Source organism: Sus scrofa, chromosome 14 (genome assembly GCF_000003025.6).
Source record: "Sus scrofa isolate TJ Tabasco breed Duroc chromosome 14, Sscrofa11.1, whole genome shotgun sequence".
Lineage (NCBI taxonomy): Eukaryota > Metazoa > Chordata > Mammalia > Artiodactyla > Suidae > Sus > Sus scrofa.
In genome coordinates, this window is record NC_010456.5 from 84,391,225 (window position 1) to 84,415,778 (window position 24,554).

The following is a 24,554-nucleotide window of genomic DNA, read 5'->3' on the forward strand; positions in this document are numbered from 1 at the left end:
AAAGTGCTCTATAACTTCCTGAATGCCACTGGGTTAGAAAGCTTGAATAGTTGATTGATCAACAGGTAAAGAACTGTTTTTTAAGATGGGTCAGTAGTTCATCCTGGTAGATTTTGTGGTTGTGACATTTTGGCTAGTGATGAATAATTAATTTCTTTTTGTGCACTGCAAATATGACTCATTTGGATGACTCATTTATGATACAAAGTTATTAATCAAAGTCATTATTTCTCATGTTTAGTAAAAAAGAAAAAGAAACCTTTTTCTTTTTAAAAACAAAAGCTATTATGGCATGTCATGCTTATTGCATTATATTTTGGTAATATAAGTCATTTATAGGCAGCACGTATGTAGGTTTTTAAGATGAAGCAAATCCCTGGAGTATAAGCCCTTGAGTTGTCAGTCTGGGCAGAGGAATCAGGGGGAACTTATTGTGATGAGCACTTACATATGCCAGGCTTCCTGCTAGATATTTTACACACTTTCTTTTAACTTCCCTAGCAATCCTATAAAAATACCTAAGCATGTGCTAGTACCATTATCTGCATTTCCTCCACTCATATCTAGGCTTTACCTTTTTCTGCCTTGCCCTATGCCCTAGAGGATAGCAGGCTCCTTTGTCTTTGGGCTTTTATTGGTTCACTGCGATGCCCAGCCAAGAGATGGAAGGGCAGGGGCCAGTGAGGTCCTAGTGCTTTGGCCTCCTCCCTCCCTGCCTGGTTGCCCCAGCTACATCCCTGTTCCTGGGGCCACAGCACCCGCCAGGTGGTCCTGTTCTTGCAATCCTTTTCTCTCTTCATTCATGTAACTGCGCTTTCCCCTTGTCCCTCCAGTTACAGGATGGTGGCAGCTTCCCATTGTTACCAGCTCTGATGTACAGAAGCATCCTGTATCTTTTTTTTTCTCAAACACTGCGTACACTTTTGTAAATAGCAAAATCCTCCCAAATGACCCAATTTAAGATGCCATCTATTTCCCTCCAGGACTCTGACTGGTAGAAGTGCTTCCCCCAATATGCTGCTAGTAACATATAGACCTGAGATGCACACCCTGGTGTGGCTAATTCTAGCATCCAAGCCTGAGTACCCCATGGACTCCACAGTTGCCATTGGATGGTACAGACAGAAGCTGGAAGAGAGGGAAACAAATTAACTATTACAGAGTTCCTTAAACTTGCTGGCTCAGTGATCTAACTAGAGGTCCTTTTTATTAAGCATGTTAGGACTCAACACATTAGAAATATTTTGATGCAGAATGACATTGTAATAATGTTGCCAGGTATGATCTGGTGTCTGCACAAACTCAGAAGGTTAAAGCTGGGCTTGAAGACTATGAAGTGTGATCAGTTACTTTGCCAAAAGCAGAAAGGTAGCTACTAGCACTCACATGTCAGGTTCTCAAATTCTGACCTTTCATAATATTTGAGATGTTGTGTTTTTTATTTATTAAGTGGAAATAACAGTGCTATTGGTAGGGAAAGGTTACAGAACTCCAAATAATATAGTAATATGGATAAATTTGGTTAGGGGACTGGTTCCTTTAGAACTTGAAAGTATATTTAAATTTTGAAAATGTTTTTTCCTCTTTCTGTGTATGGTTTTATTGTTATTTTCACAGCTCAATGAGAATGTGACATGAAAATTCTAGGTTCACTTACTGTCATCTCATGGAATGTCTATTCCGAAGCAAAGTTCTCCTTCCAGTTCATATGGTAGTGGGATAAATTCAGGGGGTAGACAGAGGAATGGGCATGGGATGAGTAATATGACCTCTGTGCAGAGTCTAGTTCTTTGTTTAATGTGATCTATGTAGGGATCTTACCTGAGGTTTACCCCATTTATGCCTTTGCCTTTTGATGGCATCTGATAACATATGGTTATTTGGGTATTCTGACATAGGAGTCACATGACATATATGATCAGACATTTACTAAAAGCAAACTTAAAAGTTATTATGGGATGATATGAAATAATGCATGTGAAACTTCTGAAAATTGTAAAGCGCTATAGAATTTAAAGGCTCTTTCATTCAATAAAAAAAATGTTTAAGGAGTTCCCATCGTGGTGCAGTGGTTAACAAATCCAACTAGGAACCATGAGGTTTTGGGTTCAATCCCTGGCCTTGTTCAGTGGGTTAAGGATCTGGCGTTGCCGTGAGCTGTGGTGTGGGTCGCAGATGTGGCTCCGATCCCACGTTGCTGTGGCTCTGGTGTAGGCCAGTGGCTACAGCTCCAATTAGACCGCTAGCATGGGAACCTCCACACCTCTAGATATTGCAGGAGGGGCTCATGAAAAGGCAAAAAAAAAGACCAAAAAAAAAAAAAAGGGTTTAAAAGAGCAAGCTCTAAAGAAAAATAATTTTGGTTCTAAGGATTTATGAAAATTTGAGATAATGAAACTGGGAAAGTACCATGTATATATTAAGGAGAAAAATGGCAATTAAAATTCGGTTTGTTTATTCTACCACTAATGCAAGGGAATTTTTCCCCATAAAGCTCTCAGAGCTTTATGTGTTTAGTTCTTATCAGTGTTTACCAACAAGGCTATTTTTATCTCTATTAGAGATGCTCCTATAGCTTAGATGATGAGGGAGGATAGGATCAGGAGCTGAAGAATTCCTGAAGCACACCTCTCTGGTGGAAAGCTGCCATTATTTAAGCCCCTTGTACTCCAGCCCAAACTGGAAAACCAGAAACACAAGAACTGGAACTTATCTTTTCTCAGTCTCTCCAAAGATAAAATGGATTCAGCAACTTTGGGTACCTCCTAGAAGATATCCTATGAGCAGGGGTGGAGCCTGACTTACAACTCAGGATCTGGGGTGTGCACATGCAGTGTTTGTTTGAGCAGCCCCCAGTGAGATTATTGCTATGATTGATTTGTCTCTTGGTTTTCTTTCCCCCAACAGGAGTCTCTCCTCTTGCTGCAGCCCAGGGCAAAGGAGTGGTATGCTCCACAGAAACGCCTTCAGAAGGACACCCCCTTCTCCCAGAAGTAGGCTGGGCGGAATTGTGGGACCAGCATATCAGCAACTCGAGGAATCAAGGATTCCCGACCAGGATACAATACCTTGCCAAGGGTAGGTCTTAAAAGCAATGGAATTTAGGGAGGGTGCCTTGAATGCTGTGGCTTTAAATTGAGTTATTTTGTTCCTTGGGTTTTTATTCACTGATTTCATCATTAGTTGGTTATTTATGCTTGCTTCTATCTTTGTTCCACCAAAGATAAACTAACTTTAAAGAAGAGACACAATGAAAATAGATATTAGGGAAATGTTAGATGGAAAAGAAATATAACACCAGGAAGAAAGTAAGTGTATAGCTATCTAGACACTGCATTATACAGTTGCTAAAATACCTGGGAATTTTTTTTTTTTATTTAAAAAAAAATAGAGATCTCTTATGAGGACTAAAGTGTTCCTTTATCCTTATTATTTAATTCTCTAATCATTATTAATCACTAAGTACTTAATTCTCTAGTCACTATTTTGAACAACACCATAAACAGTAACCTGTAACATGTATAGCACCGGCTCCACTGAGCATTCTTGAATGTATCTCAGTCAGTGTAGACAGCATACTGTCATAATGTACAACTAGCTGAACTCAGCTCTCTAGTTTTATTCATGGTACAGGGATAGAAAAGTTGGCTCTGGATTGGATGGCTGCAGCTCATCCCTGCAGTGCAAACTGTCTCTTCCTCTGAGTGGACACAGACCCTCAGAGGGCTCCTAGTAGAGTGAGTGGAGTATGGAATGAATCTTAGCACCATCTACCCAACATAAGCTGCTCAACCAAACATGCAGCCCTTGTAGAAACTGAGTGAAGTTCAGGTCTCACCTTTGCCCCTTGCTACATGTATGAATGTGAGAAAATGTTATAATCTGAGCTTAAGTTTTCTCGTCTATAAATTGAACAAAATTATACCAGTTTTGCTCAGAGTTGTTGGGCAGATTAAAAGGAAATTACATGTGTCAAGAGCTTGTACCTGACACATAGGAAGGAGAGAAGGGGTACTGGTATTTATTGTCACAGGAGTTATTATAGTATTATTATTCATTTCAAGAGCAATTCAATCAGGGTTTACTCCAGAAATTCCAGGAATCTGTTCCCTCATTCAAGCCAGGTTCTTGTTGCATCTAGTTTTTCTCTCTCTCTGCATGAGCCAGGCCAGGTTCCTGTGCTGCTTTGGTCTGGGTGACTTTTACACTCTGTCTTTATCAAGTTGGAAGTCAAAGCAGGTTTGAGTTCTGTTCCAGACTCTTACCTTTGTCTTTTCTTCTGGGCAAGATATGTATTCAACAGTGCCATGTCTGATGAATCTCAGGAACAGATTTCTGTAGGAAGACTAGAAGATAGGAAATAAATAGGCTGTGTCTGGGTTTTGTAATTTTGAAGCACTTCCAAATGGACTATAAAGTATATTTGGTACAGATCTGGGGTGAGATTTGCACATCCAACATAACAGCTGAGTTGTCCAAAATGTACAATGCAAGTTGAAATGTAGTTGGCATTTCTCTTTGCCTTGTATCTGGAAAAAGGGTTTGCATTTAGCCTATGTTTAGTTATGTTTCATAATTTCTTCTCTTCTTAAATTACTAATAATGTCTGTTACTTAGGTATATTGTTTTTCCCCCTGGGGTGAATGTTAAGAGGAGGAATGAGTGTGGCGAAATCAAGTTCAGAGATTTTATGGGTGGAGAGAGAACTCAGTTCATGCAGTCTTTCTTCTTTTGGGCACTGTTTTGGCTATCATTCCATATGTACCAGTGTAAAGATGCTCTGAGCCTGTGCAAGGCACAGTCATGAACCAAACATACACAAATCTCCAGGGGCAAAAATATTCCCATGGCCTGTCCAGACCCTGCTTTGTCTTTTAACTCCTGGGAGACTTACATGTATTGTCTGCATGGTGGCAGTTTTGTTTTGGTTCAATCATCATTGGGTTTGGAGTATTATCTCCAGCTGGCTGGCCACGTGCATTTTCCTGTGTGTGCTGTGCACCCAGTGTTGATAAATGGTGACTCTCAGTCACTGTGTGCTTAGCACAATGAATCTCAGGGAGCGATCTCATTCTCAGTTCTTGAGAATAGCTATTTTCCACTCCTGGGGGACTGACTGTCTCTTTGGACTGGAAATGGAATTGGTAATAGAATTTCACAGCTAAAGGCCCTCTTCAAATCTGGCCCTGGCCTGGAGGGGGAGTGAATGAATTTGCAAGAGCCATCAGCCATCTCCTGCCTGTTTATCAAGCATGTGGATGCTCTCTGCTAGTTAGACTCCCCATGTAGGTCATGTCTCTCCTTGGCACTGATAAGCTCAGCTTGAATTCAGCACCCATCTGAGAAAAGACTGAGGCAGAAGTCAGGTGTAAAGGCGATTCTTCCAGAGCCTTTTCCATATCAGCAGATTGGTGACAACCATGGTGGGGGCTCACAGAGCTTTACACTGAGTTATGTCAGGCAAACTAAACTAATGGGTTCATGTGCTAGAAAGAAAGAGATGGAATCACAAATGTTAGATTGTTACCTTCAAAGAAGGGATCTTAAATATACTGTTTACCTACTTCATTGAAATAGCAACTTTACCAATTTTAATTTAGTTATTCTTCAGGAAGTTTATAGATGAACACACTAAAGATAGTAGAGCTTAAATGGCTACCCCATGTGATAACTCCATATAAAAAGAACTGGACTGAATACTGACCTTTCTGACTAAATAGACCACTAAACCAAGAAAGGAATGTGAAGAAAAATCTCCTTCATGGATGGCAATATATAAATGGAGTCCCTTAATTGAATGGCTCCAATGGGAAATGTGGATTCCTTCAATTTTGTCACTTCATCTAATGCCATACATATCAAGAACTGGGTCTTGGAGTCCTCTGGGTAAACATAAATTTCTTGACCTGATCCTTGAATTACTGGGAGAATCAAACCAAGTGACTAACTGTTGAAATCATTCATCTTCAAAGGATGCTTTGACTCACATGGTTACAGAGGAAATGCACTTGTGATTATTTTGTTGAGGGATTGGAGGAAGGGCAGTCCAAATGGCCCAAACTGATATTTTACAGTCAATAAATAACAAGCTTATGGATCAAACGTGTGAAAGAGTTCTTGACTCTGAAGGGATACAGAGCTCTGAGTATCTTCTAATCAAGAATCACATCTAGAAATTTAGCCCTCACTTAAACTTCTGCAGAGTAGCATCAGCTACTCAAAGATCAGTGCTAGGACACTCACAGAAACCCTAGGAAGGATGCAAGGACCACCAGCATGCCTCTACTTATATAATGCACACATATTACTTCAGTTAGTCCTCTGAACAGTCCTCCAGGTCAGTATTACTACCTGATGATTTTAACTGATGAGAGAACTAAAGTGAGGCTGGTGTTTGTCTAAGATTTCAGAGCATGTAATGGTGCTGGGACTTGAAATCATATAAGGCCTAAAACATTCTGGGAGAGTTCTAATTGTTTAAAGTGCATCTTCTCTAATTTCATCATTTTAAATTTAAAAAAAAATTATTGAAGTGTAGTTGATTTACAATGTTGTGTTACTTTCCAGAGTGACCCAGTTATACATGTATACATTGTTTTTCTAGTGTTTTCCACTATGGTTTATCAGAGGATATTGAATATAGTTCCCTGTCCTATACAATAGGACTTTGTTGTCTATACATCCTATCTATAATAGTTTGCACCTGCTAATCACAAACTCCCAATCCTTTCCTCCTCTGTCCTCTCCTTCTTGGCAACCACAAGTCTGTTCTCTATATCTGTGAGTCTATTTTTGTCTTATAGATATGTTTATCAGTGTTGTATTTTAGATTCCACATATAAGTTGATATCATATGGTATTTATCTTTATCTTTCTGACTTACATCACTTAGTATGATAATCTCTGTGGCATTATTTCATTCTTTTTAATGGCCAATATTCCACTGTATGTATGTGTGTGGGGGTGTACCTCACATATTCTTTATCCATTCAGCTGTCAATGGATATTTAGGCTGTTTCCATGTCTTGGCTATTGTAAATAGTGCTGCTATGAACATAGGGGTGCATGTATCTATTCAAATTATAGCTTCATCTGAGAATATGCCCAGGAGTGGGATGGCTGGATCACATGGTAGTTCTATTTTTCAGTTTTTGAGGAACCTCCATATTGTTTTTACAGTGGCTGCACCAGTTTACCTTCCCACCAACAGTGGAGGAGGATTCCCTTTTCTCTACACCCTCTCTAGCATTTGTTATTTGTAGACTTATTAATGATAGCCATTCTAACTGGTGTGAGGTGGTACCTCATCATAGCTTTGATTTGCATTTCTCTAATAACTAGCGAAGTTGAACATCTTTTCATGTGCCTATTGGCCATTTAGATGTTTCTTTGGAGAGATGTCTATTTAGGTCTTCTGATGGAAGCATTTTAGACTTCAGTCATTGCCAGCGTGTGACCCATACCTGGCTTGGAGGTGACACGTAAGTCAACTGCACTTTCTCTTTCTCGTCTCAGTCCTTCATTTAGCACTTAGGCATATTAAAAGGCTGTTCCATGTTTGGCTTGAATTGCCTCTTGTTACTTCTTAGTCAAGCCATATTGTTGACTTGCTGAAGGTTCAATTGACTAAATCCTCTAAGATATTTACACTGTTAGCCAACGTTTTTACAAATAGTATTTAGATCCAGGTATTAAGAATTGGTAAGCATCACCATCACATTTCAACCTATTAGATTCTGCCCACAGGTATACTCTGATGAGATCCACGTGAAAGACAATTTTATCCTAGCTAAATTTCTTGGCTCTGTGCCATCGGTGAATCTGATAGCAGACATTCTCTATCTTCATACACATTAATAGTGGCAAGAGAATGGTGCTAAGAACACAAAAGCCTGAAATGTGTCCCCTTTCTTCTTGTTGAAATTGATTCCTTGATCAGAACCTTTAGGCTCAGATTTTGAGTCATATAACACTGAAGAGAAAGGAATAAGGTCCCTCCCGAGAATTTCCTTGTACATGGCTATACAATTTGTGCAGGGGAAGATTATATGTCCCCAAAAAGTTTGAGGTGTGCCTTGATATGCCCACTCATTTCTGGCTTTAATAGTATCAGTTAAAATAAGGCAATTTGGGTTTAATTTCTTCCTCTGCTGCTTACCAAGGGTATAATCTGGGACAAGTCATTTGGGTACCCCTTAGTCCAGTTTATTCATCCATTACATGGTAATAATAATGAATAAATCACAGGTTTTTTAAAATCAATTTGTTAATTAGAGATGAAAGTACCTTTTGAAAGCTCTCTGCACATGTTAGCTCTTGTTATGCTAACTGGGATATACAGGGAGTATTTACCTTGAAGATCTGTTCACATATTCATGTGTCCATTCCATCAAAATATATCAATGGCCAACTCTGTACTAAGCACAGTAAGAGAAGATGGGACTACAATGACACCTAAATTTGTTTTCAAATCTTTTCATACTATCTGGCAGAAAGACCTCTAAATTGCTCCCATCATGTCTTTGTTCAACAAACCCTTCTATTTAGTATGCAACACACTTCACTGAAATTATTCTTTCTATGTATAAACATGATTTTTTACTTACATTATAATGTAAGACAAGGGGAACGAGATGTATTATATATAGAGGGTGAATGTGTTCAGAGTATGCTTAAAATTTTTAATGTTTAATGAGGTTAAAAATAAGAAAAAATAACTGAAAAATAGAATAAATACTGCTGTTCAAGCTCCAAGACTACAAAGCTATGATATCCCTGCCCCACTTTCTGGCAGTAGAAAAATTCAAAGGCAATGGTAAATTCACTAGCTCTGAACAATCAAGAAGGGGATAGCCAGCTTCTGGCATAGTCGGGCAGCTTGGAATGGCATGATAGCATTCTCGACAAGCCACTGCCACATACCCATGAACTATGTTATCTGGCTCCAGAAACCACGTGAGGAATGTTACTGGCTTGTTAGATGCCCCGTGGAACTCCATGTTCACCTTGGCAGACAGAGGAACTGTATACCTCTCACCCCACTGCTTAGGCTCACCAAACTGGCACTGGGGCAGTTCTCACAGAGCAGTGTGCAATGATGGAAATTGGAATTTGGTTCTCCTGAAGGCAATGTGAAGCAGAGAAACTCAGGACTGTAGTACCTTGATGCTTAATATCGAGCTTTCAGATTGCCCCCACCAAGGGTGGCCTCAAGGAGTCAGAAGGACTAAACCAGGGCTGAGAGGGTGGTCAGGTTGATGGAGTGGACTCATGCCGTTATGGGTTTCCTGTGTGTCACTATGGAAAGGCCACACTTACCTGCTCAATCCCCATTTACTTTTATTCTAGGATAGAGGTCAGGAAGACTATATCCCACCTGCCTATACAGCTGTGGTGTGTTGAAAGATCCCTGGACTTAAAGTAAGAAGATCTGGGTTTGAGTCTCAGTCTGTCACTTATTTTCTGTGTGACCTTGGGCAAGTCACTTCACCTATCTGAGCTTCAATTGACTTCTCTGTTTAACTGGGAACATAGTATCCGTCTCATGGGGTTGCTGTGAGAATTCAGTGAGATGGTGCATGTGGAAAGTGCTTTGTTGACTGAATATCACTCTATAGAAGCAGGGCAGAAAGAACAGATTAACGCTGTGTTTCTTTTTCAGGTATTCATCCAATGGTTTAACAACCCAACAAAATGCATCAATAAATATGCAACTGCCTTCAAGAGAGACAAATTCCTATTTTAATAGTTTGGATCAAAAGGACCTGATGGGATATTCATCCCCAAGGGCCAGTTCCGTACCCATCATCCCCTCAGTGGGTCTAGAGGAAACCTGCATGCAAATGCCAGGGATTTCTGAAGTCAAAAGCATCAAATGGTGCAAAAACTCCTACTCTGCTGATATTGTCAATGTGAGTATTCCAGTCAGCGATTGTCTCATAGTGGAACAACAAGAAGTGAAAATATTGCTAGAAACTGTCCAGGAGCAGATCCGAATTCTGACTGATGCCAGGCGGTCAGAAGACTATGAACTGGCCAGCATAGAAACCGAGGACAATGCGAGTGAAAACACAGCCTTTCTCCCCCTAAGTCCCACGGCCAAATCAGAACGAGAGGCACAATTTGTCTTACGAAGTGAAATACAAAGAGACCCTGCACTGACCAAGTGACTTTGAGATATAGGAATCTGTGCATTCTATGCTTTGCTCAACAGGAAAGAGAGGAGATTAAATACAAATTATTTATATGCATTAATTTAAGAGCATCTACTTAGAAGAAACCAAATAGTCTATCGCCCTCATATCATAGTGTTTTTTAACAAAATATTTTTTTAAAGGGAAAGAAATGTTTCAAGAGGGATAAAGCTTACCTAAAGCTTTTGGGTAGAATTCTGAGTACAATTTCAGTCAGTCCCAATACCGTCCTCTTTGGCTCTTAGTAGATGTGGGCAAATCAGACCCTCCGCCCCACAGCGCCAGTGGCCTATAAAAAAGCACTGGCAGTTACCCAGTTTCAGTGAGATGAGCTGTGCCCTGAGGGCGGACATGCCAGTGAGCAGGTGTCCCTTGCCATTTGGCTTGCCAATCCCAAACCCTAAATTTCTATTCACTCGACAGCCTCATCACAGGTTATGTCATGTCAACAAATGTAGTGTTTTCTATTTACTTTTTGAAGAATGGCTAAAAGACTCTGGAAGGAGAAAGGCAGGAGGTAGAGGGAGTCACAGGGCAATCTTAGCCACTCTTATGTGCCAGCTTCCTCTGAAATTTGAAGGCAGAGGATCTCAGAGGAAGGTACGAAATTATTGCGGAAAAAGAGACAAAAACATCAACGTTGTGTCATTAAAATCATGCTAGGAGAAATGTTTTTCTTTAAGATTGTTTAGGGGCTCCAAAGGAGCATTTCTCAGTGTGTGTGTGTGTGTGTGTGTGTGTGTGTGTGTGTCTGTGTGTGTGTGTGTGTGGGCTTGCTCATTCGAGCAACGGTATGCTATATGCACATGTGTTCATTGTGCATATGTGTGTGCATGTGTGTGTGTATTAAGCTTGCTAAAATTTGTTCTGAAACATCAGGGAATCTAATATTCAGAAAAAAATTTCCCTCTTAGATCTGTCCACTTTCAATTTTTCCATTAAGTATAAAGTTCAGTTAGTAAATCAAGGTCACTTGCATGATGGGGGTCCTGTAAAACTCTCGATAATGCCTAGACCATTTCTGATGTGAATATTTTTGAGAGGAACAACTATTGGCTCATTAATGATAACAGTACCACAAGGCAAGTTGGGGATGTGTGTTTAATTTGAATCATGCATACTTAAATTATTTATAAAAGCCAGTAATCAAATTGTAGTTATCCATTGCTTTCTCATCATCCTCATTACTATTTATTTTGTAGCAAGTCTACTACGTGTGGACCAAGACATTGGCTTCTGTGGTTAATACGGAAAGAATAAATTGTTGAAAACACAAAGCCCAGACTATTCAGTTCACAGGAAGCCCCCAAAAGAACAGTAAATTGTGCTGTATGTTCATTTGGAATAAAGCAATATTTTTTCCACTGCTAAGGTGAACTGAAACTTCTCCTGAAGATCTGTCTGTTTTATTTACCCTTATTTTTATGGGGCATTCAAAGAAATTAGTGTTCACATAACCAGTCTTTTTCCAGTATTGGTGGTGTTGAGTTGTTATGTTTACACTGTTTTAAATAAAAAGGCACAGTATTTGAAAGTATTTAAAAGATTTATTTCACTTAAGTTTGGGAAAACCTTGATTAAAATTTACTTGTGGAAGATTCATATTCCATTGAAAGGGAATGTAACTATTTCTGAATCAAATATTGATTCTTATGGAAGATTAAGTTCTGTTTAAAATGAATGACAAATTGCTCTTTGAGATTATTTTTTTTAATACCAGACATAATGCCATAGGGGAAAAGACTATTGTTTAGTGGTAACTCAAAGACTCAAATGCTGAAAATATTTTAGTAGAAATGCATTTTATCTTTAACAAAAGGTTTGTGGTATTCATTAGATGTCCCATTATCATTCTATTGTTTTGAATGTAGAGGTAATACTGTTAGATCCTTAAAAGATTACAAATTTTTAACATCTAGATTATCTAACTACTCATTGAGAAATATTATATCTTTGGGAAAATTTTAGAAAGATGGTCTTAACAGGTATAGAAAAACCCTGCAAGTTGCAATATCCAGTATGTTGTGTTGAAATCAACCTCATCTTGGGTTTTTCGCTAAAATGTTACCTGTTGCATATCTAATGGATTCATACAGAAGCCACCTAATTAGAAGGTTGTATATTCTGTGACTTGCCACAGTTATTTTAATACATCATTTACTCTGAGAAGATCAAAATCATCAAACTTAAGTCCTGATCCAACCGCTTATTTTTTTTAAGTACAATGATATATTATGTGATTATAAATAGCCTCATGCATTCTAAAGAGTATGAACAGCCAGAACCTCTACTGGTGGTCTGATGTAAAGTTTAGAGGTAGTAATGTCCAAATTGATAGTTGAGACTAAAATGCTCTGTTAAGAACAATTATTAGTGGTCAATTTCAGTGGTCATTTGTCCCCTTTTGGAGTATGAAGCTCTCCTGTGAAAAAGGTCCACATCAAAAAGCACCTCTTTGGGCACCAGCTGACAAGTGCTGATTGCATCAAGATTCAAAGTTGATACAATGTGGCCAACACCTGAAGCCATCGGTATCTTGTCCTTCAAGCTCACGTGCCTACAGAGAAGTTTTTATTTCTACAAAACACCTTTGATTTTTCATTTTTCTTGCATTTATTATGTGAATAGATATTTGGAGATTTGGTAATTAATTAAGTTGCATATTCATTATTTCCATGAGAATGAATGTCACTCATTTATGACCCTGAATCATTTCCTGATGTCTTTTATTTTTTTTTAAATAAAGTTATGTTATTCTAATTTGCCAGGGACCTCTATAGAATGCTGTTCAAAATATCTGAACAATTTTATGCTAATAATAGGGAAAGTTATGTTGGAAGATTGGCATCTAAATTTTCTGATTTTCCTATGTATATTAAGTGCTCTATGTTTTACACTCTTGTCCAATATCTACCTTGCTGTGATTGAAGAACTGATTATTCGTTGGTTGATCCAATCTCCAATGCTTTACATTATTTCCAAGTAGCAATACAGCAAGTTCCTCTGGAGGAAAAACAGTGCTATTTTTAGGACTTCATAATGTTTTGACCATAATAAGTTCTCAAACCTACCAAAAAAATGAACAAAGGGGCCAAGCAGATTCCAGAGAATGACCACTGGCTTCTGGATTGATTGACAGCTACAACCTGAGTGGAGCTTCTGGGGACAATGACAAAGGCTTTCAATAACCAGGTCTCTACCCGAGTATGCTTGATATATGTAACAGTCACTTACACTTTCCCTGCAGTATGGTGCTATAGGGGAAACCATGATTCCCTATGTGAAGGGGATGGTAATTCCTCTGACTCTAGCCCACAAACCAGAAAATATTGCCCTGAGACAAGTGCTGTGAAACACTTCCCAAATCAATCTATAGTATACCTAGGAACACAGGAGGAGGGGTGGGGTTTTTATTTGAGCTTTTGTTATCCAGGAAACATTTTATATATAAAGAATACTTTTTTATTATTATTCAATTGTATAGATTCAGTACCGTGTATTCAATGATAGCATGTCTATACTATGTTTGTACCTTAGTCTGCAGAAATTCAGTCTTCATCCAGGAAAGACCAATACAATGTTTCTGGGCTATTCTCTATTTTAAATTCATCCCAATACATGATGGGAAATGAGGCCTTTAAATAAGCTTTATCTCTTCCTCTTTTATTCTTTCTTTCCCTTTTAAAGAAATAGTGAGGGAAAAGGGAGAAATGCATTCCTTAAGATCAACATTGTTCTCTTAATCTATTCCCTACTGTGACTACACACACACACTCATACATATACGAGCATATATGTATGTATTAAAATATATATGTATATTACATTTAGGTGTTTGGTTATTTTGGTAGATTTATTTTTACTTCATTTGACAAATATTAAAGTGATTGCCTCATGGAATGCCAATGAAATAAAATCATTCAGAAATCAGCTAACTTGGCAACTTTTATATTATACAGGCATTTTCTGGTTCTTTCCTAGGTAAGCAGAAGTATTCTTGGGTTGAAAAATTCAAAAGACCCTAGAGTAAAATCTCTGCTAGATTGTCTCTTAGAAATGAAGATTAAACTATGGGTGTATATGATTACTGTCTCTATGGTATATAATAATCTCAAATATATTTTTTACAAATTTAACTGTTACTTCTCCCAAAGGTGCTTAAACAGGTAGGCGTCTTTGGCTTCTAGTGCCCACCTAACTCTAGTGAGTAATTGCAGTGAGAGCAGAACGATTGTAGGGAAGCTTCTTGTTAATGTTGGAGACTCGATGAAGCTGTGCAGATCCTAGCAGAAGTGACCAGATCTAGTAGTAGGCTTCTAGTACTTTGAAAATTTTTTGTTATAAATACCTGTATTGATTGCACGTGTATTATTGCTAGTGAAATAATTGTGTGATAGCCAATAATTTCTTATCATTGGAAATGAATTAGAAAATCTTTATATTGGAAAGCATCTTTGTGAAAGCTTCTAATTTGCTTATACATACTAGTAGCTCCATGGCCCTATTTGTCAAATAAGGAGGATGATACCTTCCAAACTGAATAGAATGTTATCCAGTCATTTCTAACTCAGACTACCTGGTTATTTGACATCCAATACACAACCCTTTGGAAAGTTAATGGCTGTAAGACTCAAAAATTATTGGAATCTATATATCAATCTGCAGAACAACTTAAATGTACAATGTTCCATTTAATTACCATGGAGAAATAGGGCTCTCTTTTGTGACTGTTCCTAAAGTACATTTACCTAGGACAGATAATAAAGAAGAAAGATTGGCCCAGAAAATGCTTACTTTCAAAAGTTGAGCATCACATTTGCCCCAGAGTTTTGGGTCAGAATTCGCAGCAGATTTTTTCTTTTAAGGAAACTACAACCTATGTACCTTTATCAAAGCCACAGCACAGGGTTCTTCAGAGAAGGCATGAGACCATGAAGATGTTCTCCTCTCACAGAAGCCGTGACACAATCTCATGGGAGATTTAGGATATTTGCTGATATTTTCAATGATATTCATCTCAAGCTTAACATAAACTCTCCAATTGCTAGTGAATAGTTTTCTCTGGAGACATGCTCAGATTGCAGTTGGAAACAATCCTGTCTTTAAGGGGCAAAAGAGGCCAAAAAATGCAGTTACTTATTTAATTGTGCTTGCAATTGCTGTTTTTGACAAATCAATACCTATTTGCTCTTCCAGTAGCAGCCTAACATTAATTCTTCCATATATAAATTTATTTTCATTGAGATCTTAAGGTCTGAATTCCTTAGTCTCCAGTAAAACAATACGGAAAATTGAAATATTTGAATCAAAACCAGTGTATCTCTTTCAATTACGTTGTTTTTAAAAGTTATATGGATTCCATGTAGTTGTTTACAAAATTGAAAGAGAAGAAAAAAATCCACATTTTCTTAACTTCTTTTTGATGTAGAGATCTGATGAACCACTCACATGGCCTTGTTACACTTTACACTGATACTTTTCTTTCTGAAATAAATTTAAATGTAAGGGCTTAACCTCTCTCTCTCCTTCTCTCTTTCACACACACACACACACACACACACACACACACACACACAAACACACACACACACACAGCACAGAGTATACATGTTAAAACTCAATGGTGTACTCTTTTTCCTTAGATTTTTCCATTACAGGTCACCCAAGTGTGTGACACTCCAGACTCTTATGACATGGAAGATCTTGGATTCAGACATATTTCCCAGGAAATGCCCAGAGCTAGAAAATATAGTGATTATCTTCTAAGGTTTGTTTTATACAGCCTGCTTTTAAATTCTGTTTTTACCAATAAAAGGCTGGAGAATGGTTACATTTGTTTAAACTGAAACAAATGGAAGAATGAAAAGCTTACCTTAAAATCACTACACATTTTCCAGTAGCCAGTGTACATATTTTAAAGATAATTAGAGGAAAATTACTTGACTCTTTCTTACCTTTTCAAGTATGCAATTGTACACATTAAAGAAAAAATGAATTCTCTTCTGATTTAATATATTTGATCAATCACCATATTTTAAATAAGGAATGTGAATCACACAAAATATACATGCAAAATGGTCAGCAGAATATTTTTAGGTGTAATGTAAAATAAACTTACCAAAACTGATCTTTTGCACCTGTGATAATAATCTTGTTTGAAGGAGTGTATATGTATCTCCTTTATCTTCTTCCAAGAAACCATTTCAGAATAATGTCCACTACTCAGTGGGGTAGGAAGGTTATGGAAAATAGTACATGTCGTATGTCCCTTGATATCCTAGTAAAGTTTAGTTTCATTATATCTGCACTTGGTTTCTAGGGAGATAAATCATATTGCTTATTAGAAATTAAGATGTAAAGTTAATGGTCAATTTAATAATAATCTTGAGTTCACATAAGTGGTCATTTGTGGAGGAAATCCTTAACTTCCATTTCTCTGTTGTTCCTTTTCAGCACGCTGGACACTCAAATTCCCTTAGGTTGGATTCTTACTATGTATTCCCTTATCTCACTTCTCTTTTACTAAACAGGGAATTTTCAGCTAACATGAGAGATCGATGTGATTTTTGTAGAGAAAAATAGTTTTGTTGTTTTGAATTGTATTAGCGGAGAAAGAAACTAGGAACATTTCAAAATGTGATAAGGTTCATGACTTTAGCCAATATCGTCTCCTATATAGACATACCTCAGGGCCCTGTAATTGTCCTAATGTTGTTAGCACACGCTTCAACTTTCTTATTGTTTTTTACGAAAGTATTTTCTATGTCTTAAGAGGCAAAGTTATACATTCGTGTAAAAGAACAAAATAATAAGCAAAACGAAACAATCACCTTTTCAACAATGACTAAAATACAAACCAATAACAATATTTGTAAAGGCTTCAAGTAAAATACCAAGTACAAATCAAATCAAATCTAAGGCTAAAATAATGTAAAGACATACTAGACAAATATTTTGCATGATAAGGATTTTTTGTTCATATTTCTTCTCTATGAGCTGGACTCTTCTTTTTTCATAATATTTAAAGGTTTAGAACTTCTCCTTGGCATTAATTGTACCTATTTGGTGCAAAATTTAAATCTACTAAAAACTAAAAATGTTGCCATTTTCTTTTAACCTGATACAAAGTTTATGAAAATTTATGGAAAAATAAGCCAAATTATAAAAAGAAATTATCTATTAATCCATCCTTATTTTCTCATTGAATGACACCTTTTACTGAATGCTGCCATATTTTAAGCTAAACAGAGGAAGGTACTCAATCAAATATAGAGGCAGATATAAACATATTTTGAAAATTAAAATCTGACTCAGATATGCGTAGTTGCAGTCTTCCTTGAATACAAATTAAGCCTAAAAATACTGTATAGCACAGAGTTTGAGAAATGGAGCTTTCTTTTGACTGAAACGGTCATTTTTCCTGCAGATTCCATTCATTCCAGCTAAAAATTAATAAGCATTACTGTGAGTCTTTTCTCCAGTGAAAAAGAAGAGCCGGCCACCTGATGCCATGAACAGTCACACAACAGAAAGATTTAACGAATTTCTTTTTGCTTTTTTTTTTAATATTATTTTTAAAATGTTACTGAATGTGTGAAAAATAAGAAAATAATCCATAATGGATTCAACTATGCTAACACCATAATAAGTAGTGTCTTTTTATATAGTGTATTTTCATTTTCCATATATATGTATATTTCATAATTATTTTCCTACTATGGTTTATTATAACTTGAAAAATAGTATAGCATACTGTAACATGATAATACATTGTCTTTGTAAACATTTAATTTAAAGGTTACATAAATTCCAATTTGTTATTATATTTAGATATCCTATTATTATTTGACATTTAAGTTGCTTCGAATCATTCATTATCATAAGTAATTCCACAATTAATGTTAAAATACACATTATTCTTTCTTTTTTTGGAAGGACACTGCAGGTCCATAAACAGGAGGCATAGGGTCTCTACACACTCTAAATTGTAAGTAATGTTTATGTGTAGGTTGGTATATGCATTTTTTGGTGAGGGGAGGAGGTCTATAATTAAAAATTTTATAGGTTAGTAAGGAGATTTTTTGAACTTCATTGGTTAAGAATAATTTCTTTAAACAATGTCTTAGTTACACATTCCAAGAAATTATATGGCTGGATCAATGAGTCTGGCATTTTTGCCTTTTTTTTTTTCTGTTCTTTTTTCTTATTTATTAATTTTTTTTCCACTGAACAGCATGGGGACCAAGTTACACATACATGTATACATAATTTTCCTCCCATTGTTGTGTTGCAATGTAAGTATCTAGACATAGTTCTCAATGCTATGTAGCAAGATCTCATTGTAAAATCCATTTCAAGAGCAATAGTTTGCATCCGTTAACCCCAAGCTCCCAATCCCTCCCACTCCCTTGCTCTCCCCCCGGGCAGCCACAAGTCTATTCTCCAAGTCCATGATTTTTTCTGTGGAAAGGTTCATTTGTGCCATATATTAGATTCCAGTTATAAGTGATATCATATGGTATTTGTCTTTCTCTTTCTGACTTGCTTCACTCAGGATGAGAGTCTCTAGTTCCATCCATGTTGCTGCAAATGGCATTATGTCATTCTTTTTTATGACTGAGTAGTATTCCATTGTGTATATATACCACCTCTTCCTAATCCAATCATCTTTCAGTGGACATTTGGGTTGTTTCCATGTCCTGGCTATTGTGAATAGTGCTGCAATGAACATGTGGGTGCATGTGTCTTTTTTTAAGGAAGGTTTTGTCTGGATATTTGCCTGAGTGAGACTGCTGGGTCATATGGTAGTTCTATGTATAGATTTCTAAGGTACCTCCATACTGTCTCCATAGTGGTTGTACCAGCTTACATTCAGAGGAGGGTTCCCTTTCCTCCACAACCCCTCCAGCATTTGTTATTTGTGGACTTATTAATGATGGCCATTCTGACTGGTGTGAGGTGGTCATGGTAGTTTTGACTTGCTTTTCTCTAATAATCAGGAATGTTGAACATTTTTTCACGTGCTTGTTGGCCATCTGTGTATTTTCCTTGAAGAAATGTCTATTCAGGTCTTTTGCCTATTTTTCCATTGGTTGTTTGGCTTTTTTGCTGTTGAGTTGTATAAGTTGCTTGCATATACTACAGGTTAAGCCCTTGTCCATTGCATCATTTGAAACTATTTTCTCCCATTCTGTAAGTGGTCTTTTTGGTTTCTTTTTGGTTTCCTTTGCTGTGCAAAAGCTTGTCAGTGTGATTAGGTCCCATTGGTTTATTTTTGCTTTTATTTCTGTTGCTTTGAGAGACTGACCTGAGAAAATATTCATGAGGTTGATGTCAGAGAATGTTTTGCCAATGTTCTCTTCCAGGAGTCTGATCGTGTCTTGTCTTATATTTAAATCTTTCAGCCATTTTGAGTTTGTGTGCATGGTGTGAGGGTGTGTTCTTGTTTCATTTATTTGCATACAGCTGTCCAGTTTTCCCAGCAATTCTTGCTGAATAGACTTTCTTTTTCCCATTTTATGTTCTTGCCTTCCTTGTCAAAGATTAATTGACCATAGGTGTCTGGGTTTATTTCTGGGTTCTCTATTCTGTTCCATTGGTCTGTATGTCTGTTTTGGTACCAGTACTACACAGCAAATATAATATTCAATGGAGAAAAATTGAAAGCCTTACTAAAATCTGGAACAAGACAGGGATGCCCACTCTCACCACTGCTCTTCAACATAGTTTTCGAAGTCCTAGCCACAGCAATTAGACAAACAAAAGAAATAAAAGGCATCCAAATAGGAAGAGAAGAGATAAAACTGTCACCATATGCAGACGACATGATATTATACATAGAAAACCCTAAGGACAAAACCCAAAAGCTGCTTGAACTGATCAATAAATTCAGCAAAGTAGCCGGAGATAAGATTAACCTTTATAAATCAGTCACATTTCTGTATACTAACAATGAAATTTTAGAAAAGGAATAATAAAATACAATTCCTTTTAAAATTGCATCACAAAAAGTCAAATACCTGGGAATACACCTGACCAAGGAGGTAAAGGACTTATATGCCAAGAATTATAAAACAAGGAAATTTAAGAGTACATAATGAAATGGAAAGACATTTCATGTTCCTGGATTGGAAAAATTAATATTGTACAAATGGCCATACTACACAAAGCACTCTACAGATTCAATGCAATCCCTATCAAATTACCTATGACAGTTTTCACAGAACTAGAAGAAACAACCCAAAAATTTATATGGAACTACAAAAGACCCAGAATTTCCAAAGCAATCCTGAGAAAAAAAAACCAAGCAGGAGGCATAACTCTTCCAGACTTCAAGCAATATTACAAAGCCACAGTCATCAAAAGAGTGTGGTACTTTTCTTTTCTTTTCCTTTTTTTTTAAGAGCAGGTTTAGGTGCACAGCAAATGAGGTGAATGTACAGGGATTTCCCATATACTTCCTACCTTGACAGATGCAGAGCCTTTCCCATTATCAACATACCCAAATAGGGTGGGACATTTGCTACAACTGAAGAACCTACATGGGTACATCCTAATCAAGTAATATTCATAGTTTACATTATGGTTCACTCTTGTTATTCTATGGGTTTTAACAAATATGTAACAACATGTATTTACCATCGTGGTCTTATACAGAGATTTTCCCTGCCCTCAAAAATCCTCTCTTCTCTACCTGCTCATCCCTCCATCCTCTCCCTCCCGCAGCAACCACTGTTGATTTTACCCTCTCCATAGTTCTACCTTTCAGTATGGCCACTCTGCAAATTTGTTTTGGATATTATGTATTAGCCACTTATAGAATTTAATTGAATAACAGTGTTAATATCCACTTGAATTTTTTTATTTATTTCGCATATCAATATAACTTTGTAATTAAAATGTAATTGGTTTAGATCTGATCAGAAATGCATCATTTTAATGAAGCTTAATTTTAACTTCTAGTTAGATGAAATGCTGCATGTTTTACATATAAAATATATAAAGAGAAAAATAGAAGGTACCACAGGAGATAACCACTATTAATGTTTGAGTATATTTCCTTCCAATGTTTTAAATTGAATAAAGATATGCGTTCCATATGTCATTTTAAAAATTAGTCATTTAATATTTAAAACATTTTATCCTGCTGTATTTACATATGATCTCTAATAATTTCCTCAGTAAAGTATCTTTACAAATAACATTATTAATGGTTACACAAGTAACAATTATGGATGAAGAAGCACATTTCATTTTTTCACAGGGTTCTTTAAATAATTATCATATATATTACTTGAGTTTGAAATGGTTGCCTACCTTTGACTTGGGTCAACATTTCAATATTATGTTATTGAACATATATCCATTAATTATTTTTGCATTAGCATATTTCCATATATAGATAGATATTGGGTTCTCTTACAGTATTAATTTTGTTTTTGTAGCAGCTTTCTTGATGGATTTTTGACCATTAAAATAATAATATTTATTGCTAATATAAACACCTGGATAAAAAGACATAAGCCCTAGAGAAACCTCTGTACAGCTGACTACATTCACATCTCTCAGCTCACACTAAAAATGTCAGTATTCCAAGAGATGATGATTTAAAAATTGCCATCAGCTGTGGAACCTACGAGCAGTGACATGAAATAAAAGCAAACCATTATAAAGAATTGAGAATATGCCCAGTTCTAGATGCTTTGCCTGTATCGACTTAGTCTTCATAATAACCCTATCAAGTAGATATGAGTAAGATCACTATTTTAAATATGAGGAAACCAACACACAGAGAAGTTAGGAAACTTGCCCAAGGTTTCACAGATAACACATTGTAGGGTCTGGATTTCAAACCAGAGTCCCTGAAGACTTACTATTTTTGAATCTCTATCATTATCTGGCTCAATAAATTTCAGATAATCATAATTCCATGTCCAACGCAGGGTAGACCATCCAAGGCTAAGTGAGGATGATCTTGACCCTACCTCACTCAGACCCACAGATAGGAGATAATCAGTGCTGGAAATGAGAGCACAGTAAAGAACTAAGGAATGGGACATGCACTCAACTTCGTGGCTTATCTGAAATTCTACATACAAAATGCAGTGATCAAGTACTTAGCAAAATCGCTGTTTATTATCCCAAGTATGACAGGCAGTCATGCCAAGAAGGAGGCCACAAGGACCATACCCACGGCCATGGCTACACCCGTTCTTTTCATTAAGTGAAGAATGTGTACAAAAGGTGATCCTCAGGCTATCTGCTTCAACAAACAAGAGTATGTGTGTGGTCGATCTTTCCTGTCCATTCATTTCAAGGTGCCACACCACTGAAATGTCATTATAAATGTATGTGTGTGTGTGTGTGTAGGTCCTTTATGCAAGTCAACATACAAGTCAATGTCAAGATAAGACGAGTGAAGTTCCAACTTGGGTGCCCATCTCCCTCCCCTAAATCCATATTCAGTGGGTGCCAAAATCAGAAGGGGCTTAGAGTAGGGTGTACATGGCTAATAAAAAAAAATAGAGTGGATTCACTCCATCTCTCCCACACACCAACTACTGCTGGGTAGACACAAGCTATTAGGAACTTCTGACAGTCAAAATCTTTCTCCAGGAGGACGCTGAAGCAATTCATAGGGATAAACAAAGGTCAAACATGTAGCTTTAATAGGCAGAGGTCATGACTCTCTTTGAAATGAAATTTTCTCTAATGTTGCACCTGAGAAGTTATCAGCTATTATATCAAATGGATAAGAAAATTTACACTCAGAATGAGATCGAAGACTAAGGGCAATGGCTAAAAACACATTATATAAGGAAGGAAGTCAAGAAAAATATTATTTAAAGAAGAAATACGGCAGAATTGAAATCTGTCAGAATTAGTAAGTAGGAAAATGTAAAAATAGGCCCTTATAGTACTGCAGTTGAAAACACAAGAAGCCGTCTAATTTCTTACTCTTTCTCCCTAAAATTTTATTTGTTTCAAAACTTTAAAAAAAATGCAAAGTAAAGTTTTTAAATGTTAAAAAGTAAACAGAAATGATTCTACTCTTCTAAATAACAATCACCAGAGGAAATAAAAGTTTCAGTTAAAAAAATTTAGAAAATAAAAAGCGAGACATTAAAAAATGTTCAAAGCTGAGCTCAGTGATATCTGCAGAGACTTAGATGAATTCAATATTAAACAAGAAAGATAACTGACATGTATACATACTACTATGAATAGAGGAGATAACTAGCAAAAACCTGCTATATAGCACAGGGAAATCTACTCAATATTCTCTAATAGTTTATATGGAAGAAAAAAGAATGGATATATAACTGATTCCCTTTGCTGTACACCTGAAACTAAAACAACATTGTAAGTCAACTACACTCCAATAAAATTAAATAAATGAGGTGAGAAAGTTAGAAAGCAATATAATGCACTTTTAAAAAAAGATGTATATATACATCTTCCTAATCCAATCATCTGTCGATGGACATTTGGGTTGTTTCCATGTCTTCGCTATTGTGAATAGTGCTGCAATGAACATGCGGGTGCATGTGTCTTTTTTAAGGAAAGTTTTGTCCGGACTATTGCCTTTTTGAGATCCTGCTGTGTAGCACTGGGAACTATCTCTAGTCATTTATGTTGGAGCATGATAATGTGAGAAAAAAGAACAATACATGTATGTGTAACTGAGTCACCATGCTGTACAGTAGGAAAAAAAAAATGTATTGGGGAAATAAAAAAATAAAAAATAGAAAAATAAAGATGTAAAAACAGAAAAAATAGTGGAAGTAATAATGAAAAAATAAAACAAAAATGTACTTCCTGTTGTGGTTCAGCGGTAACCAATCCAACTAGTATCCATGAGGATGTGAAATCTGATCCCAGGCCTGGCTCAGTGGGTTGAGTATCTGGCATTGTCGTGATCTGTGTTGTAGGCCACAGTCCAGCTCAGATCCTGTGTTGCTCTGACTGTGGAGTGGGCCGGCAGCTGCAGCTTTGATCTGACTTCTAGCCTGGGTACTTCCATATGCTGCACGTGTGGCTCTAAAAAGCAAAATAAATAAATAAGTAAATAAATAAATAAATAAAAAAGATGCAAATTTAGGAAAAGAATAGTTTTAAAATGAAAAGAATAGTTTTAAAATGAAAAATAAGTACAAACATGAAAAGCAAAAAATGTATATAAAATACAAATATGAAAAATATATTTTAAAATATTGTTGAATGGCATAAATGAGTCTTGACTCATTACTATGAAAATCTCAGTGAAACTTAAGACTTTTCAGAGAAAATAAAATGTAACAAAATGGATTAAAAACACAAAATTTGAGTCAAGGCAAAAGAAAAGGAAAAAAAGCCTTTCCC

At 36.6% G+C, this 24,554-nt stretch overlaps 1 protein-coding gene and 1 long non-coding RNA gene across 4 annotated transcripts in view; one reads left to right on the plus strand and one right to left on the minus strand.

The window, feature by feature from the left end:
• The window catches only part of NRG3 (neuregulin 3), a 1,088,386-nt gene extending 1,074,263 nt beyond the window's left edge, over positions 1-14,123 (plus strand). The window contains 3 exon segments of the mRNA XM_001927008.5: positions 2,908-3,078; positions 9,349-9,420; positions 9,662-14,123. Coding sequence (XP_001927043.3) covers positions 2,908-3,078; positions 9,349-9,420; positions 9,662-10,169 — 751 coding nt within the window. The 3' untranslated portion in view covers positions 10,170-14,123.
• Positions 15,186-24,554, minus strand: part of LOC110256712 — a 251,639-nt gene continuing 242,270 nt past the window's right edge. For all 3 annotated transcript variants that reach the window (XR_002338609.1, XR_002338610.1, XR_002338611.1), the window contains exons 4-5: positions 16,312-16,508; positions 15,186-15,293 (exon numbers count right to left, since the gene is read on the minus strand). This is a non-coding gene — a long non-coding RNA (uncharacterized LOC110256712). The remainder of the gene's footprint in view (positions 15,294-16,311; positions 16,509-24,554) is intronic.